Source organism: Zootermopsis nevadensis, unplaced genomic scaffold (assembly GCF_977971745.1).
Source record: "Zootermopsis nevadensis isolate Lab colony 2312 unplaced genomic scaffold, Znev_1.0 Znev_ptg000029l, whole genome shotgun sequence".
Lineage (NCBI taxonomy): Eukaryota > Metazoa > Arthropoda > Insecta > Blattodea > Termopsidae > Zootermopsis > Zootermopsis nevadensis.
In genome coordinates, this window is record NW_028259161.1 from 8,979,475 (window position 1) to 8,999,420 (window position 19,946).

The 19,946-nt window shown below is 38.7% G+C and overlaps 1 protein-coding gene and 1 long non-coding RNA gene across 5 annotated transcripts in view; one reads left to right on the plus strand and one right to left on the minus strand.

Annotated features, from left to right (window-relative positions):
• The window catches only part of LOC110827961 (uncharacterized), a 500,889-nt gene that overhangs the window by 193,598 nt on the left and 287,345 nt on the right, over positions 1–19,946 (plus strand). The gene's annotated exons all lie outside the window — the stretch shown is intronic.
• The window catches only part of LOC110827962 (neural cell adhesion molecule 1), a 428,987-nt gene that overhangs the window by 62,413 nt on the left and 346,628 nt on the right, over positions 1–19,946 (minus strand). For all 4 annotated transcript variants that reach the window (XM_087358315.1, XM_087358313.1, XM_087358312.1 and 1 more), the window contains exons 8-9: positions 13,981–14,111; positions 9,838–9,997 (exon numbers count right to left, since the gene is read on the minus strand). In XM_087358315.1, coding sequence (XP_087214441.1) covers positions 9,838–9,997; positions 13,981–14,111 — 291 coding nt within the window. The remainder of the gene's footprint in view (positions 1–9,837; positions 9,998–13,980; positions 14,112–19,946) is intronic.

A 19,946-nucleotide genomic window follows, 5' to 3' on the forward strand; every position in this document is an offset into this window, starting at 1 on the left:
AGATGGGGTGAAATTTGAAAGAAATTTTGAAATTTTTTCAAAATTTTCGAAAAATCAAAAAACGCTGGAAATTGTGCAAAAAGCGCACAAAATCAAAAATTTTTGAAAAATTCCACTTTCAAAATTTTTTTGGTTTTGTGCGCTTTTCAGACAATTTCCAGCGTTTTTTGATTTTTCGAAAATTTTGAAGATTTTGAAAAAATTTGAAAACTCTCACCAAGAGACGCATGCCAACCTCGGCGAATGCCTCACACTGTCTCTGCCGGACTTGGCCTCGATCCTTTCCGATTGCTGACTGCCGCGGTTTCTGCACAACCGGCCTATGCAGGGCTCGATATGTGGCCGACCGTGTCCCTGCACGTCTCGTTACCTGCCTTACGTGTTGCATCCCTCACCTCGGCTTATAGAAGACGGCACTAAGAGACCGTGTGAGCACAAACAACGTTCGTCAGAGACACAGTACATCGGACACAGTCCGACGGCAATCTGTCCTGCATGGCATCAGATGGGGTGAAATTTGAAAGAAATTTTGAAAAATTTTCAAAATTTTCGAAAAGTCAAAAAACGCTGGAAATTGTCCAAAAAGCGCACAAAATCAAAAAATTTTGAAAAATTCCACTTTCAAAATTTTTTTGAAAAATTTCACATTTTTTTTGGTTTTGTGCGCTTTTCAGACAATTTCCAGCGTTTTTTGATTTTTCGAAAATTTTGAAAAATTTTCAAAACTCTCACCAAGAGACGCATGCCATCCTCGGCGAATGCCTCAGCCTGTCTCTGCCGGACTCGGCCTCGATCCTTTCCGATTGTGACTGCCTCGGTTTCTGCACAACCGGCCTATGCAGGGCTCGATATGTGGCCGACCGTGTCCCTGCACGTCTCGTTACCTGCCTTACGTGTTGCATCCCTCACCTCGGCTTATAGAAGACGGCACTAAGAGACCGTGTGAGGCACAGACCACGTTCGTCAGAGACACAGTACATCTGACACAGTCCGACGGCATTCTGTCCTGCATGGCATCAGATGGGGTGAAATTTGAAAGAAATCTTGAAATTTTTTCAAAATTTTCGAAAAATCAAAAAACGCTGGAAATTGTCCAAAAAGCGCACAAAAGAAATTTTTTTTGAAAAATTCCACTTTCAAAATTTTTTTGAAAAATTTCAAATTTTTTTGGTTTTGTGCGCTTTTCAGATAATCTCCAGCGTTTTTTGATTTTTCGAAAATTTTGAAAGTTTTGAAAAAAATTTCAAATCTCTCACCAAGAGACGCATGCCATCCTCGGCGAATGCCTCACCCTGTCTCTGCCGGACTCGGCCTCGATCCTTTCCGATTGCTGACTGCCTCGGTTTCTGCACAACCGGCCTATGCAGGGCTCGATATGTGGCCGACCGTGTCCCTGAACGTCTCGTTACCTGCCTTACGTGTTGCATCCCTCACCTCGGCTTATAGAAGACGGCACTAAGAGACCGTGTGAGGCACAGACCACGTTCGTCAGAGACACAGTACATCGGACACAGTCCGACGGCAATCTGTCCTGCATGGCATCAGATGGTGTGAAATTTGAAAGAAATTTTGAAAATTTTTCAAAATTTTCGAAAAATCAAAAAACGCTGGAAATTGTCCAAAAAGCGCACAAAACCAATAATTTTTGAAAAATTTCACTTTCAAAATTTTTTTCAAAAATTTCAAATTTTTTTGGTTTTGTGCGCTTTTCAGACAATTTCCAGCGTTTTTTGATTTTTCGAAAATTTTGAAAATTTTGAAAAAAATTTCAAAACTCTCACCAAGAGACGCATGCCATCCTCACGAATGCCTCACCATGTCTCTGCCGGACTCGGCCTCGATCCTTTCCGATTGCTGACTGCCGCGGTTTCTGCACAACCGGCCTATGCAGGGCTCGATATGTGGCCGACCGTGTCCCTGCACGTCTCGTTACCTGCCTTACGTGTTGCATCCCTCACCTCGGCTTATAGAAGACGGCACTAAGAGACCGTGTGAGGCACAGACCACGTTCGTCAGAGACACAGTACATCTGACACAGTCCGACGGCATTCTGTCCTGCATGGCATCAGATGGGGTGAAATTTGAAAGAAATCTTGAAATTTTTTCAAAATTTTCGAAAAATCAAAAAACGCTGGAAATTGTCCAAAAAGCGCACAAAAGAAATTTTTTTTGAAAAATTCCACTTTCAAAAATTTTTTGAAAAATTTCAAATTTTTTTGGTTTTGTGCGCTTTTCAGATAATCTCCAGCGTTTTTTGATTTTTCGAAAATTTTGAAAGTTTTGAAAAAAATTTCAAATCTCTCACCAAGAGACGCATGCCATCCTCGGCGAATGCCTCACCCTGTCTCTGCCGGACTCGGCCTCGATCCTTTCCGATTGCTGACTGCCTCGGTTTCTGCACAACCGGCCTATGCAGGGCTCGATATGTGGCCGACCGTGTCCCTGCACGTGTCGTTACCTGCCTTACGTGTTGCATCCCTCACCTCGGCTTATAGAAGACGGCACTAAGAGACCGTGTGAGGCACAGACCACGTTCGTCAGAGACACAGTACATCGGACACAGTCCGACGGCAATCTGTCCTGCATGGCATCAGATGGTGTGAAATTTGAAAGAAATTTTGAAAATTTTTCAAAATTTTCGAAAAATCAAAAAACGCTGGAAATTGTCCAAAAAGCGCACAAAACCAATAATTTTTGAAAAATTTCACTTTCAAAATTTTTTTCAAAAATTTCAAATTTTTTTGGTTTTGTGCGCTTTTCAGACAATTTCCAGCGTTTTTTGATTTTTCGAAAATTTTGAAAATTTTGAAAAAAATTTCAAAACTCTCACCAAGAGACGCATGCCATCCTCACGAATGCCTCACCATGTCTCTGCCGGACTCGGCCTCGATCCTTTCCGATTGCTGACTGCCGCGGTTTCTGCACAACCGGCCTATGCAGGGCTCGATATGTGGCCGACCGTGTCCCTGCACGTCTCGTTACCTGCCTTACGTGTTGCATCCCTCACCTCGGCTTATAGTAGACGGCACTAAGAGACCGTGTGAGGCACAGACCACGTTCGTCAGAGACACAGTACATCGGACACAGTCCGACGGCAATCTGTCCTGCATGGCATCAGATGGGGTGAAATTTGAAAGAAATTTTGAAATTTTTTCAAAATTTTCGAAAAGTCAAAAAACGCTGGAAATTGTCCAAAAAGCGCACAAAATCAAATTTTTTTAAAAATTCCACTTTCAATTTTTTTTTGAAAAATTACAATTTTTTTTGGTTTTGTGCGCTTTTCAGATAATTTCCAGCGTTTTTTGATTTTTCGAAAATTTTGAAAATTTTAAAAAAAAATTGAAAACTCTCACCAAGAGACGCATGCCATCCTCGGCGAATGCCTCACCCTGTCTCTGCCGGACTCGGCCTCGATCCTTTCCGATTGCTGACTGCCTCGGTTTCTGCACAACCGGCCTATGCAGGGCTCGATATGTGGCCGACCGTGTCCCTGCACGTCTCGTTACCTGCCTTACGTGTTGCATCCCTCACCTCGGCTTATAGAAGACGGCACTAAGAGACCGTGTGAGGCACAGATCACGTTCGTCAGAGACAGTACATCGGACACAGTCCGACGGCAATCTGTCCTGCATGGCATCAGATGGGGTGAAATTTGAAAGAAATTTTGAAATTTTTTCAAAATTTTCGAAAAATCAAAAAACGCTGGAAATTGGCCAAAAATCGCACAAAACCAATAATTTTTGAAAAATTCCACTTTCAAATTTTTTTGAAAAATTTCAAATTTTTTTGGTTTTGTGCGCTTTTCAGATAATTTCCAGCGTTTTTTGATTTTTCGAAAATTTTGAAAATTTTGAAAAAATTTGAAAACTCTCACCAAGAGACGTATGCCAACCTCGGCGAATGCCTCACCCTGTCTCTGCCGGACTCGGCCTCGATCCTTTCCGATTGCTGACTGCCTCGGTTTCTGCACAACCGGCCTATGCAGGGCTCGATATGTGGCCGACCGTGTCCCTGCACGTCTCGTTACCTGCCTTACGTGTTGCATCCCTCACCTCGGCTTATAGAAGACGGCACTAAGAGACCGTGTGAGGCACAGATCACGTTCGTCAGAGACAGTACATCGGACACAGTCCGACGGCAATCTGTCCTGCATGGCATCAGATGGGGTGAAATTTGAAAGAAATTTTGAAATTTTTTCAAAATTTTCGAAAAATCAAAAAACGCTGGAAATTGGCCAAAAATCGCACAAAACCAATAATTTTTGAAAAATTCCACTTTCAAATTTTTTTGAAAAATTTCAAATTTTTTTGGTTTTGTGCGCTTTTCAGATAATTTCCAGCGTTTTTTGATTTTTCGAAAATTTTGAAAATTTTGAAAAAATTTGAAAACTCTCACCAAGAGACGTATGCCAACCTCGGCGAATGCCTCACCCTGTCTCTGCCGGACTCGGCCTCGATCCTTTCCGATTGCTGACTGCCTCGGTTTCTGCACAACCGGCCTATGCAGGGCTCGATATGTGGCTGACCGTGTCCCTGCACGTCTCGTTACCTGCCTTACGTGTTGCATCCCTCACCTCGGCTTATAGAAGACGGCACTAAGAGACCGTGTGAGGCACAGACAACGTTCGTCAGAGACACAGTACATCGGACACAGTCCGACGGCAATCTGTCCTGCATGGCATCAGATGGGGTGAAATTTGAAAGAAATGGCCCTGTTCCTTACACGCCGTCGTTGCAAGCAACGCTTCCGGCGAAGACCGGGTGAGGTATAGACGTCCGCCAGAGAGACTGCGAGGCAGAGAACGCGTCCGGCCGAGACCTTGTGAGGACGATATTGTGTAATGCATTGAGCTGGTGCGGATGTCAACGAGTCATGCAGGGACCTGCTGTGGTGGAGACGAGTTCTAGCAGAAAGCTGTTCTAGTGAAGTTCGGGTGTGGAGAATTTTGAGAATTTTTGAAAATTTTCGAAAAATTAAAAAAATGGTGGAAATTGTCCAAAACGCGCACAAAACCCAAAATTTTCTAAAAGTTTTAAAAAAAATTTGAAGTGAAGATTTTCAATTTTTTTGTTTTGTGCGCCATTTGGAAGATTTCGAGCATTTTTAGATTTTTTGAAAAGTTTGAAAATTTGCCTCAAAATTCTGCCCACCCGGTACCTGCCAGAGACCTTTTCTGGCGTGGCCTGTCCCTGACGAACCCTCTCATTGACTGACAGGGGCTCTGGTGTACACAGTGTCTAAATCATCCGGTCTCTGTATGGCCATGTTCCTTACGCGCCGTCGTTGCAAGCAACGCTTCCGGCGGAGACCGGTTGAGGCATTGACGTCCCGGCCTCTGCCGAACTCTCTCAATGTACGAATCGGTCATACTGTGCCCCGACATCGAACAGGGCCTCGCTGCAATGACCTATTTCGACGCACGGTGAAGCACTGAACGTGTGAGGCAGAGACCGAGTCAAGCAGAGACCGGGTGAAGGACAGAGCGCGTCAAGGAGAATCCCTGTTTGACACATGCTGTTTCAATCACAGGTTGTGTGAAGTACAGACACTGTCGACACAGGCGGGTGAGGCTCAGACCTGGTTCGACATACGGTGAGACAGAACGAGTGAAGCAGATCTCGTATGAGACAGAGACCGCATCAAGCAGAGACACTGCGTGGCACATTCCGGGATCGCAGAGTTTGGGTGAAGCACAGACACTGACATCAGAGCTGGGAGAAGCAAAGAGCGAATGTGGTTGAAACTGTGTGAGGCTGATACAGTCTGGAAGAGACCGGGGACAGGAGAGAACAGTTCTGATAGTGATGGTGTATATAAAGCTTAGAAAAAATGTCGAAATTTTCGAAAAATCAAAAAAACATAAATTGCCTGAAAAGCGCACAAAACCAAAAATTTTCTTAAAATTTTGAAAAAATTTATATTTTATTTTTCGAATTTCTTCCACCATCCATGCCAGAACGGGTCTCTGCATGACCCGGTCTCTAATGCACTCTGTATATGACGGACGCTTTCTCTGCCGGCTCGGTGACTGCTCGAATCCTTCTCTCTCTACCCGATATCTGCCAGGCCGTCTTTGCAAAGACCTGTTTCGACAGAGACCTGGTGAGGCGCAGACCGAAGCAGAGACAAGTGTGACACTGACAGAGTCAAGCAAACACCGGGTGAGTCAAAGAAAATGGCAAGCAGAGACCGGGTGAGACAGAGACCGAGTCAAGCAGATGAACTGTGCAGCTCACACCATATCAAGAAGATTCCGGTGAGGCGCAGACCGTGCCGCTCACGGACCTTGTGAATCAGAGACCGAGTAAAGCTGAGACCTGGTAAATCACACACCGTGTAGAGCAGACACCTGTTGAGGCACAGACCGAGTCAGGCTGAGACTGGGTGAATTAGACAGTGGCAGAGACCAGGTCCGGCAGACTAGTTCTGATAAGTATGGGTTATGTCTAATTTAGAAAAATAGATTCAAATTTGACAAAATTTTCAAAAAAATCAAAGAATGCTGCAATATTTACAGGTTGAAAGTTTTCAAAAATTTTGAGTTTTGTGCGCGTTTTGGGTATTATCCTTCAATTTTTGATTTTTCGAAAATTTTGAAAAAATTGAAAAACGATATAAAGGAAACTGCCTATGTTAAAGTTTTCTCTTTCTAAACGAACAGGCTATGTCTAGCAATGGAATGAAACCTCACTCAGGGTGTCTTAAACAATTCCCCCCTTTCCACGTCTTCCAGGTTCCAGCATTTGTGAATTTTCTGAACTCGATCGACGGCAAATAATTTTTCTGGCCCATACAGCGTCTTTAAGTAATTCATCAATAAATCAAGAAACCGAGGTCTCGAATCATATGTGCGCCTTTGCGAAAGTTCTGCATATCGTTTTACCGGCAAAAGTGTTCTTTTACATGAAATATCCGACTGATAAACTTGAATTGCAGCTTAGCAGTCACAGCAGTGTTTGAATAGCTACAACATATTCGAGGCCCCCTACTGTTTGTTTTCCATATGACTGAACATAGACAAGTTTTCTTACTGAAAGGATCATGAAAAATGTATGGACTTATTTCTAAGTTTGAATGTTAACAGAATACCAGGTGCAGTGAAAATTTTTGACATACGTAAATTGAATTAAATCCACAAAACACTCTCCCTCCCGAGAAATTATTAATCACGTGACAGAATTTTCTATAGTGCACTGCATATTTTAACTTTGGAATATTTCCTGCATTATTTCATCATGGAGTTGTAAGATACAGAACATTAACTGTGGAAGTACATATTAATTTATTGAGCCTAAGCTGGGAATAGCGGATACAATTTATCATAAATCTAACGCATCATTTTGCAATGCGTATGATGTTCAATCATGGATAAGAAAAGTATCAAGATTTTTGTTTCATTCTTCCTAACATAATGTTTCATACCATCATGAATTTCATAAAATGATTATTATGTTTGCCATAGGGCAATGTAAAAAGTAAAGTAAAGTTTGTCCCACTATACGCCATGTAGGCGTTTGGGGTGAGAGGAGGTATAGCTCCTCTCTTCCTTGACCTCGGCACTAGATGGGGGTCGGATCACTGCTTTGAATCCAGTTCCGGGCATGCATATTTTTGCGTTATTCTATACTGTTTTCTTGTGCAGCAGAATTCTCGCGATGAGCAGATCCCCCATCCAAGGAGTGTACACAATATAAAAAATTAATATTTCCAGCGGTAATTATGAATCGTAACAGGCAAAGCGCTTAGCTCTTGTAACAGAAGAATAACGTAGATTTTAATTCATTCTTCTGGTTCGAAGGTTATTTACTGACATCGATTCGATTTCTTGTAATAATTGGTGCCGAAGATATGTTAAACTGCACATGAGAGAATAAATGAAAGAAGTTACGCAATTCAGACACACTGTGTGTATCATTAAAAATATTCATAAGTGACATTTTTGTCAACATTTAAACATAAACCTCAACCATTCAAAATCTGTCAAAAGAATTATGTCTTTGCATATCAGAATAACAAAGCACGGAAACCTAAATTGTCATATACTGAGGACATCTACGATAACTTTCAAACTACGCCTTGAGAAAATTATTCCTGTGCCATACGTCATTTGTAAAATTTGTCGTGGATTCGCTTCAGCGAAATGTTTGAAACGTTGCTTTTCATGCGGAAGATATTGGTAAAATCCGCAACTAGTGTAGGAAGAGGAATATCAGTGAGCCTTCTTCTGCATCACATTTAAATAAGCTCACATCAATACTTTTCATGACTATGTGCTGAAAGTGAATTCCTGAAACGAAAACTGCGTCTCATGTCGAATAAAATAAGAAAAATAAAAGGCTCAACCAACGGTATCATCATACCCAGCATTATTTTCTCTCGATAATTTTGAACCCGTTGATGGATTATAATTCAAATTATAGGAAATGTCTAATTAGACTGTTCCAAATCCAAAGCCTGTATCTACAAGTGGTATTTTATTTTACCTACATTTTTGTGATATAATCTTTTAGAAATTCCTGTCTTCGTTTATTTATGGGATGATGGTGCTGTAGAATAATGTGATGAATGTTGTAACTCTACAGTGTGAAGTCATGGGAGAGAAAGGTAGGCGTAAAGTGAAAGGCAAATTGGTTTTCATAAAACACGTCGTCTACAGACGATGAACCTTCGGCTTCTTTATAATGACCGGAAATTTCTTGACCAGATTTAGTAACTATCTTACACTCTCACTCTATGGTGAACGAAATGCTTCGAAAAGTCGATTGTATACTCGAATTGTCAAAGAATGGTCCACTGTCTTTATGGAACCCGAAAGTTCATCACCGTGCTTAGAAAAGCCCGTCACCGAACTATCCTCATCTATCTGCATCCAGGTCAGCTCATGGTCAACAGTTCAGTAACTATCTACATTTGAAAATACCCTTCACTTCAGTACTACTATAGCCAGTTGGTTGGTTGGTTAGTTAGTTAGGTCAGTTAGAAATTCCTTCATTTTAATACATGCGATTGTGTTATGACTGTAATCATGAAGCTTTGTACATTCTCAATGACACATTCGCACTATTACCATACAGTCTGATAAGTCGTAATCGATCTTATCTACATGCATGTAAGCTACAGTTCAACAGACTTCCAAACCAGAAGAAGATAATTAACTTTGAAGTCGATGCCACATTTTGTCAGCGGTAACAACAAAGTAAAGTCTACTTACAAGATTAAGATGAACTGAATATTAGTCACGTTTTTACGTTAAACATTCTGTTTTAACGTAAAACCACCAGCGACATGACAAACCATTCAAAACTATATATTTCGTATTCCTTTTAATTTTTCACGGTTATAATTCCAAAGAGGGTTAGAAATCAAAAAGGTTAAGTATGGAACTACGGAATTCCATCATCCTGAAATGTTTTCTGGGCAGTGATTCAGTAATGTTTTCACTCCAAGAACCGCATCACTGAAAATCAGAACGCTCAAGCCCGTTTCGAATCAGTGATGTTTTTCTGTGTGTCTCTTTCGTGAAATCCCTTTCGCCTGTCTCCTATGATCATTTAGACTACGTTTCAAATATAATTTATTTACTAAAGTACAGAGTGCTACTGTGACTTCACAATGCTACAATTTCTTTCTAAAACAGAAACACCGAGAACTGCGATGTGCATATATACGAATTTTCTGCAAAATAACCCGACAATAAAAAACATTCTTTCTCGCATTTTTATTTTCTTCAACTGAACCATTTAGAGTACTCCGACACCGTTAAATACATTGCTTTATGACAAGATTGAAGTAAAATATGTACATAATAGTATTATAAGACTGCTACTGTGTACTTACATTGCACCCTGAGGTTCACTGCTTTGCTGGCCGTCTCCCCTTTCGAGTTGGCAGCAAGGCATGTGTAGCGACCACCATCGTGGCGCGACACTCCCTGCAGCACAAGACTGTGCGTGCTCAGTATCACGCCCGACGACATGTTCTGCGTTACTGTCGCATTCTGGAAGAGGCAAAAGTAACTATAATACTCCGAGAAGGTTCACGTAGCGTTAAAGTTACACTCTTTTCTTTAGGATGTAACTAGTAATAATGAATACGTCGAAATATGCTGAGGCAGACTTTATTTATATACGTATATTCTCTGTTAAAACATTTTTCAATAACAGCAAACGCAAAACTTTAAGAATTTTCTGCAGCTGAAGCAGTGTCTTTTAGCAACAAAGTTATCAGTCCATCATTATGTGGTATGAGAAGTTCTCAAGGCGGTGAATATATCGAGTGTGCTCTTCCAAAGCCGTGCAGTTTTGTAGATGTCGCAGGTGAGGAAACCATGGCCATTGACAATAAATCTCTGGTTAATTTTGTTGGGGAATATAAGGTTTATTTTCAAAAAAATATGGTATACTGAGAGCGTGCTCCAGTTATTGTTTCGTTCAACCCATCTGTTGGGAAAGGCCAAAAAGTGCTCTCTCCTCTCTGTGTGGCAGTGGTTAGGTTAGGTCGTAGTAACATATTTCAAAACACAGGAAGCTTTGCACTTTTTCTCTTTTCCTACATTTTCATGGGAGAAACATTTTCTGATTTTCTGCATCATTCGAGTTTTTGTTATATTGCTACGTTGCTGGAAGCTTCATCTCTTTGATAAAATACTGGCGAGTGATTTAAAATGGCACAGAAAATAACTTGCTATTTCTGTAGCTTCTATCACAGCCCTAAATGGCCTTGTTCACACAATAGCTAATGTCACAGGATTCGCATTTACTCAAAATCGTGGCAAATTTCAATGAAATAGACCGGCCTTACACCATTACAATTTTTTATATTTTATTGAAAATTGCACTTATGTAAAAATTGGTTTGGAACAAAGTTGGATTTGAGTTTCACACAGCAACGAGAACGAAGATGGCTTTATTGTGGGTTGTAGCGTCGTGCATTCTAGTAGAAGCAACTTCAAGTAGACTGCAAGGCGCTAAAGCCCAGAAGACGGCAATCTTCATACATAGGAACACTTAAAAAGGGAAATGTTTTATTTTATTGGTTACAAAATTGTTCCACTCAGCTCATAACATTTGGTACTGACATTCCAGGAATATTAGTCTGGCTCCACATAGTGTCTAGTAGCCGGCTCTTGCGAACACGTGTTACATACAAGGCGGTGAATTTTTTGACTAGCTCATAGAACCTGTATCTTCCCAAGAAATATTCTTCTGCATTAATTTAATTATTGAACACATCAAACTATATTCGCTAACTCATTCTCGCAAATGGAGAATTTCCTGTGCGTTACGGTCAACAGTTAGAACGCGTATTAAGTTTTGTTGCAACGCTTTACTTGTTAAAACAACAACAAACACACAGGCCTAGACAAAAACACTTTCATACTATATATATATATATATATATTTCTTGGTTAAAATGCTACTATAGACTGTGGCAGTCTGAATATATTTCTCTTTACTCCATTAGCTTTATATTTTGTATGTCCGAATATATTTTTTCTTTATTCCGCTTACTTTATATTTTGTATATGCGTAATACAAATTAAAGTAAAATTGTGTGATTTTTCATATGTTAACTACAAATCTGAAATAGTACCAAAACAATGGGACAAAGTGTTATCACCCAGACTTTCTACACTTTAAGAAATAAATAAAATAAACGTTTCTTTGCTCTGGTTACTTTGTGTACGTAATATAAAACGAGACTGTAAACTTCTGTTTAGCTTGTAAGGGCGTAAAATGCAATTTGTTTCATGCAATGTGTCACGCTTTAGCCATTATCACAATTCTATGAGTCATTAAGTATTTTACTCTGACTTCCTATTAATGCGAACTGTTAGGTAGGTAGTAGGTACATAAGGAACAACAAATGTAGTCGGTAGATCTATAAGGCATACTTGATATTCAACGTTTTAGGACATAAAGCTGAATGAAGACAATTCATGCACTGATTCGATGCGCGAATGTGGATGGAAAGGGAGAGTGTAAGATGAATCCCTAAAGGATGAGTTCACATACATAGATGAATTTACATATTCTGCTTTCACTCCCATAACTTTCTTGCTGCCATTACGTCCTTACGACTCAATGTTCAAAACGCAGTTACGAGGGCTTCAAGGCTACAGACACTGGTCCTTTCAACCTCATACGTCTCTCCACCCTCATTCTGACATAACCCAACTGTCCCGAAAGCTAACATGAGGAAGACAGAGATGACAAGGCCTAGACTGTGCGATGGGTACACCGAGTTTAAAGATAAGTTTCTGGGATAAACGTTATTGAAACTGATATCTCTTCCCTTGGGATGCGTTTTATGTGAAAGTCGACTCTAAAACGAGATCTCGGTTTTGAAATAGGCCACAGTCGGCCACATTTTACTTTCAATATATGTGTTTCTATCTTGTACTTTCTCATAAATTTGAAGGAGATATATAGCTTCCTGGATATGTCTTCTTCTGCTTTTGATGCCACAAAATGAATTGATGTACTGCCAAGTTCTTTACTGTGTATGTCAAATAAGATTATTATGTCTCGTTCAATGTCGTAACTACTGATAGAAATTTGTACTATATAGAATCCAATTCGTATAAGAACACGTACAAACAACTACATAATATGTGGGTAATACACTGACTCTTCATGTTTCTGTTATTTAACGACTTTCTGTTAAATTCTCTTCCAAAATTCACGAAGAGAAAAGAAGGAAATCAACAAAAACTATTTTAAATAGTTTTAGTGCGACCCGAACATATATTCCTTGTCATATTTCATAATGGTAAAGATTATTACCTCTCCTAACCCTTATTATACCCAGGGACATGTTTAGTATTAACATTCATAAATAATGATGCGATTATAAGAAACATTATATTATTATAACCTTTAATTTGAAGAGAACTTAACTCTAATAATATTTTGTATGACATTTAACCAAGTGTCAACAATTTTAGCGGTGCATGACACTCTAAGAATAATTAATTCGTCAATATGGAACACTGTTTTATGTGGACGTGTGGTTCCCAGGAATGTAAATTTAAAACAACCTAGTATCTATACGAAAACAATAATACATCTATTTCAAAATCGATAAAGTTTGATGGATTCGATTTATACAAAACAATTCGATTATATTGTAAGTAAAATGTATGTAAAATAATTTAAAATATCGTCTTATTATTTGAAACAGGTATTCAGGCACGTATCATTTCCACATCTTCAGTTTAGTAAACTATCTAAACTTATATTATCTAACAAGAAATCTCAACATACAATCGTAAATCCACCGCCGGGACCGATTTCAAGGCAGTTCGATTAAATTCATAACCTTTTAGTACGTTACTCTAAAATGGATTTGAATTTATGTTCGCATCTCCATCTCAGCATTCCACGTTGACAGGTATGGAAGATACATTGTCAAAATTGCGAATATTTTGCTTCACTATTCACAATTATTTAACTTTATTAACACTATCTGTTGCGGTAAAACTCTTTATTCGGAGCTTCATGTAATTATTTTACGTACAGATATTTTAATGACACTTCCGTCTTCTACTCTGTAATACATTCTACGTTGTTATCTAAAAAAATGGTATTTCACGATACAAAAAACTGATGCTGCTAAATTAATGTTCCAAATATAACTTCTAGGATCATGGAAAGCAAATGAGATGGATACAAGTGGAAAATACGGTTTAAAACTGAATAAATATACGAAATACGTGGGAAAATATATTTTACGACTCCTTATGCATCACAACCTTATGACTTCACAGTACAGTCCTAACCATGCATATTGCCCGTTGTAACTTCCAGGAGACAAGAACTTTGATGAAATAGTTTCGTTTGTATTTCCGGCCAAGGAATAATGACTTCCTAAAGGGCAATGAGTGTTCTGTTGAATGTACGGAACGAATGTGAAGTCTTAAAGTTTATTACTGCAAGGTATTTACATTACTTCGTAACAAGGAAGAATGTGTGTACTCACATTGTGGAACCATGTGATTTTGTACTCCTTAGGGTTGGCTCGGATGTTACACTCAAAGTATACGTCATCGTTTTCCTTGATGGTGTCAGGGTTGAGCTCGTTGCCTAACTGCAGCGTCACCAGTGGCGGATCTGCAAACATTTAAGGAAGAAGGCAAAGCGAGACGTTTAACTGTTCAAATATATGTGTGTTCACACTGAATTCAATTAAACTGGTCTCACTGATGCTTTCATTCTAAACAAAGAGTAGTACAAAATCAAATTGCTACCTCAAGGATTATACTGACGCCGAAATATTATCTTAAATGCATTTATTTTTACAACCCTTGCATCACGTTTATTTATTAAAGAGGTGAGTAAATTATTTTCTCTCTATTAGCAAACCAGGCACACACTTCTCATTACGTAAACCGGAAACAAAGTCCAGAAAAGAAAATCAATCTAGGTAAACATTTTCACGGGCTATAAATTATAATAATAAGGTTGGTTTATTATTGACAATTCAGTTCTTTATTTCAACATCCCAACTCAACAACCAATAGTAACTAAGCCAAATTCAGTGAACAGAATAGTTCTTGAGAAGCAAACAATGCACAGATGTGAAAGAAACGAGCTGCCTGTCACAAACCAGAAGTTTCATTAAACTGTTTACAAAATCCTATCACTAAACTCTTATCTTGATCCACTCAAATCCAATCAATATTCTCACACACGTCCTTTAATACCTTCTTATTATTAGGCTGTTCTATAACCTTCTTCAAAACGTAAGCTTCCCTTCAGTTGTACCAACTGTGATGATATGCAAATTTCTCATCTCTCCATTATGGACCGCTATCGCATCCTAAAAGTATTTGGCGGAGTGTAAATTATGAAGTTCCTCGTTATGTAGCTTCATTCAACCTCGTGTTACGTCCTGCCTCCTTAACAGCCTTGCCTAAAAATTAAAATTACTCGTACGTCCTTAGAGATAGAGCTTAACATCCCTGCAAAATTAAGGCAAAGTCATGATTTATCATAGAAGTCTGTTTTTTTTGGGTTGTAGCGCCGTGTAGTCTGGTAGAAATTTGTCAATGCTTCAGAGGTCCTTGCTGCCTCTATCATCAGGGTGATGAGTGCACTATCTTGTTTTAAGGGCGTTAATCTGTTTAATCTCATAGTTTATTACTCTTTGTCAGACTCTATACTGATAAAAACAGAAAAACGCACCAACACTATATTACCACTACTTCATTCTTGTTTATTAGTTTCGAAGGTTACTGAGACACAATGTGCTAACTTAAAGTTACGGTCTGATCAACGATAATACACTGACACTCAGACAGTAGGCCTGTTATACAGGTGGGTGGGAAGTAAGTAGGCATTGAGAAATGGTTATAACCTCTATATTTCCAATGTATAGCGATTATTTAATGCCTACTTACTTCTCACCCATCCTGTATATGGGTAAAGAAGCCATAGCGGCCTATTTAAAGGTCTCACACTTTTCGATTGTATCATAAACTAGATTGTGATGGCGAAGGATATATGCTAATGTTGGATTCTTCTAAACATGATGATGAATAATTTACATTTGAGATTCTCACGGCAGTGAGTACGAAAATGTCTTATCTTCTGGGTGTAGCCTGGCAGAAGTTTACAAACGTTACAGTGGTCCTTCCTACCTCCACAATCAGGCTGGTTAATACTTATCGCACTGATGGCGGAAGCAGAAAGGACCTTTGAATCGTTGGCAAACCAGACTACACAGCGCTACAACCCAGAAGATAAGACATCCTCATTAAAAATACAGTAATTCGTACACTCAACTCAAGAGGGAACAATTAAATTACTTGAATTCTGTTTTAAACATTTAATATTACGCAATGACGGCTATAAATCAATATGCCTTCTTAACTATAACATTGTGGCATGATGTAAGACAAAATTACTCCCTCATTAGGTAACAAATTAAATAGGTGGACGATGTGAAGTACTAAAACTGCTCTGAAAACTCCTGTTCTACTTTTATCAAACCCTAAACGGAAGCTTTAATTTTTTGGCTCGATTGTTCTCACACAGACTATTAAAAATATAGGCCGTGCGGAACTCTCTGCCTGATAGCTTAAGTCTTTACTGTTACCTCCTGAAAGTGAATCTTTTTTAAAGTTTTCTTGTCTGCTTTTCAGTCTGTCAAAATTACGTCATACCAACTCTTTTAATTATGCCTTCCTCTTCTAGTATTCGTTAAAAAATTATTTTCGCACAGAAGGAAGTTCTGCTGCGTTTTAATTGTTAACCTTAACTGTGCATTCGAAGCAGTCAAGTGTAAACATTTAACAAGGATGGGAATATTTCAGAAATATAGCAGCAGTACAATGAACACGTGCAACGGTTTAAGAAGGCGTCTAAATACTACTTTGGTTCAAGTATAAATTTTGATTTGGAAGGTGGACATGTATCGTCAGTGGATAACACATGGCATTACAAAGAATATATCACATGTAAAAAATCAGAATATATATATATATATATTGGTGTGTCATTTTAAACCCATATTTTGGCCTTCAGTACCCATCATCAGTGTTATCCATATATTATGCCTTTAAAATTTGTATTTACTTTTTAAAGTTCTACGATGTTAAAGTAACGACAAGTAATCGGATTTTTAAACATGCATTGTTCATTGTTCTACAATTTCCTGAATGAAAATCAACTGTACCTTCTACTTTTCACTCGCCTGCAATTCCTGTACTGTTATTTTTCCAACACCTACGTTGTAACTTTCCGACTTATAATTCGTGTATTACGGAATGTAAGAAATACCATCTTGCTGAAGATAACTCAAGTGTGAGAAACATTTCTTTTGCCCTCCCTTATCACAACAGAGAGAATTTTTTTCTATTTTCTTCTTTTAGATTTCGGTGGTTCCTATCTCTCGTACAAGCTTACTTTTTTCTTTATGTTACTAATTTAAACACAAATTTAATAACGTCGAATAACTACAAGGGCTCAGCTCTCTTTGTATGCGTTCTACCACTAGCGAAAGAAATTTGCATTGTGAAGTCCAGTCCTATGTCTGGACCATGCTGTAGGCTGTGATTAAATTACTGATTCGCACATACAGGGTCCACTGTGCGTGTGTTTACTACATACGTGTTGGTCAGTAGAGCTGGCAGCTACGTGTTCGATCAGTCTTTTGGTCCAGACTGTACGTGACGTGTAGAAATTCGCTTGTCTCGAAAACGGAACGTGATTCTTCCAGTTTAGTTCTGCTGGTCTTGCTTCTTTTCTCCTGCTTTCTCTTTAAAAGGGGACACGATGGAAAGAAGAGGGCAGAATGAAATACAGAAAGAGATTCTGAACTCGATTTTCACCCATCGCCTGTTCTCTTTATACTCTTTCCACATTCAACGACTCTTGGGATTCTGCTGCCTTTCTGTAGCACCTACGTCTCTTTCTCTTTATCTAAGAGATTATTTTCCAACTTCTGTATTATATATCTTCTCCCTTTTATCGTCCATTCCTTCGTATTCTTGTTCTACAGAGATTATGTCCGTTCTTTATTTCTTCCAACCGGTCTCTTTTCCTTCATCAACGCTATCGACCGATTATCATTTCTATGTATTTCTGTGACTTTCTACTCTGTCTGATGTTTAGTCCCATTTTAGGATGGTGGTGTTCTAATGTGCTTTACTATAGTCACCGAAGACACGAACATTTTAGAAATAAATGTTCCTTTAAAATGTAACTCAAGTGGGACAGTTAACGTCCCAGCTCACTTACGTAGCTCATGCAAACATAAATATTTATGAAGAAAAGTAATTCGGAAGCATTGTGAGGTAATGACACACAATATATAATTTTTTTCTGGTTTTTTTGAAAACACAGGTTGTCAGAAAATGCTTTGTTAACATCTAAAATAAAAGACCGTATTAGGACGAACAAAAGTGCTTGGAATAAGAATCATAGATCGTACACATACACCCAGTCAAGAATTTATATCTGAAAATTACTTGGTTCTATGAGAGAGAAACTCCTCAGGAATGGGGAAAATTACTTATCGTCTTCTTATATAGCTAAGGCAATGAATTCATGAAGGTGAACGTTTTATGTGAGGGATAGAAAGACGCTTCGGTAAGTTAAGACTATTAGGTTTAGTGACAAGATGAAATGAAACAAACGTTCACCATATAAGACAATATCACATTATGGAGAAAAAGCGATGATATTAAGATAATTTGCTTGGATTTGTAGGACGAATAACTAAGATAATTACAAAGGAAACTAAACACATTAGTATATTTGTAATAATAATTTAAATAAATTAAGGAAATTAGACTATTATAGAATGTGATGAAATGTAACAATTTTCGTCTCGAATATGTCCAAATCCCTGCAGACAACATTAGCAGCTGATGCGCATCTAGCAGAAGGGCTGTTTTTGATCAAAGGGCTAAAACTGAACATAGAAAAATCTCTCAGATTTCGAGCAGGAATGCGGAGACCGACGGCTTTGAGAAGGGAAGGACAGTATTTAAGACCGCGGTAAACCTGCGCAAGGAATATTGCATCACTAGAGTTTTAAATACTCTAAATCGGAGTTTGGAGTCAATAAATATTCCCAGATTTTTAACAGTGTCGGTACGTGTTACAGAGGACTGAAAAAGTTTATAATCAAGGATCAATATAGTTGTTTTTCTGGAGAAGGAAATTACTGTAGTTCTACTAATAACAACACCAGCACCAACAACAAATGCCACTCACTTTCATTCGTTGTTGCTTACTAACGCACATCCTTTAAAGGGGAAAATGCTATCTTCACTTAATAACGTGCATCAACAACTGCTACTTCAACATCGTTAATAAAATTCTCCTGCTTGCTGCTGAAACAGAATCAATTCCCAGTTCTTATACTAGAAAGCTGCTCATTTTTGCCCAGCCAGCCTCTATCTCACCGCATCATCCCAAGCCCTAAGGATACCCCCCACATCATCATCTCTTGTCTGAATGACAATGAGGTAAGGGACTGTGCCGGACATTCGCGGTTGAAAATATGGAGAAGAATCAGTTACTAGACTGTCTTCCGGTATACTGCAGTAACCTTAGAAGTTGTTACTGCAGTAACCTTAGAAGTTGTTATACAGACGTACTAGTGCTTAGACTAATAGCATCGACGTATTTTTAATTTATACTACATAATAAAATCTCAGATCACCTAGACCAGTGGTATTCAACCTTTTTTGTGCGCGTACCCCCAGATATAATTTATCTTCAACTTTGTACCCCCAAAGTTGTTGGTGTATAATTCAAGTTATACATAGTATACAATCTACATCTAAAATAAATTAAATAAATTACATTACTGATTATTCAGTGTTTATTATAAAATAATATAATTTTTTTTAATTTCACGTACCCCCTAAGATGTCTTCGCGTATCCCCGGGGGTACGCGTACCCCAGGTTGAATACCACTGACCTAGACATAATATATATATCAATGCCTGTCTTTCGGATAGTTTCGTAGTGTGGACGTACCGCCACCTTGATGTTAATACTCTGCGTTCTGGATCTATGTAGATTCGTTGGAAGAAAAATCACCAAAAGCCAGAATATCATCATCATCATCATTCTATTTCTTTATGACCTAAGACTAAAGATGAACCAAACTTCTTTCAGTCACAATTCCACAAATCAGCATCAGCAGCGTTACGCGCTTTCGATTATGGATTTACACTGTTCGTAGAGACTACAAACACACACAAACACATTGATTTTTAAAACAGTACACATAATCACGTAATTCTGTAATATTATGAAGTGTCTCTCTTTGGGTTATTCAGATCTTTGTTTCCCCATTTTTATGGGCGCAAAATGTTAACAGCCGTGTTCAGAATATCTTGCCAAAAGATAATACGCTATCCATGCTCCCAGACGTCTTTTCTTTATCCCTTTAACGCCGAAGCTCACCTACACAAATTTGATATTAA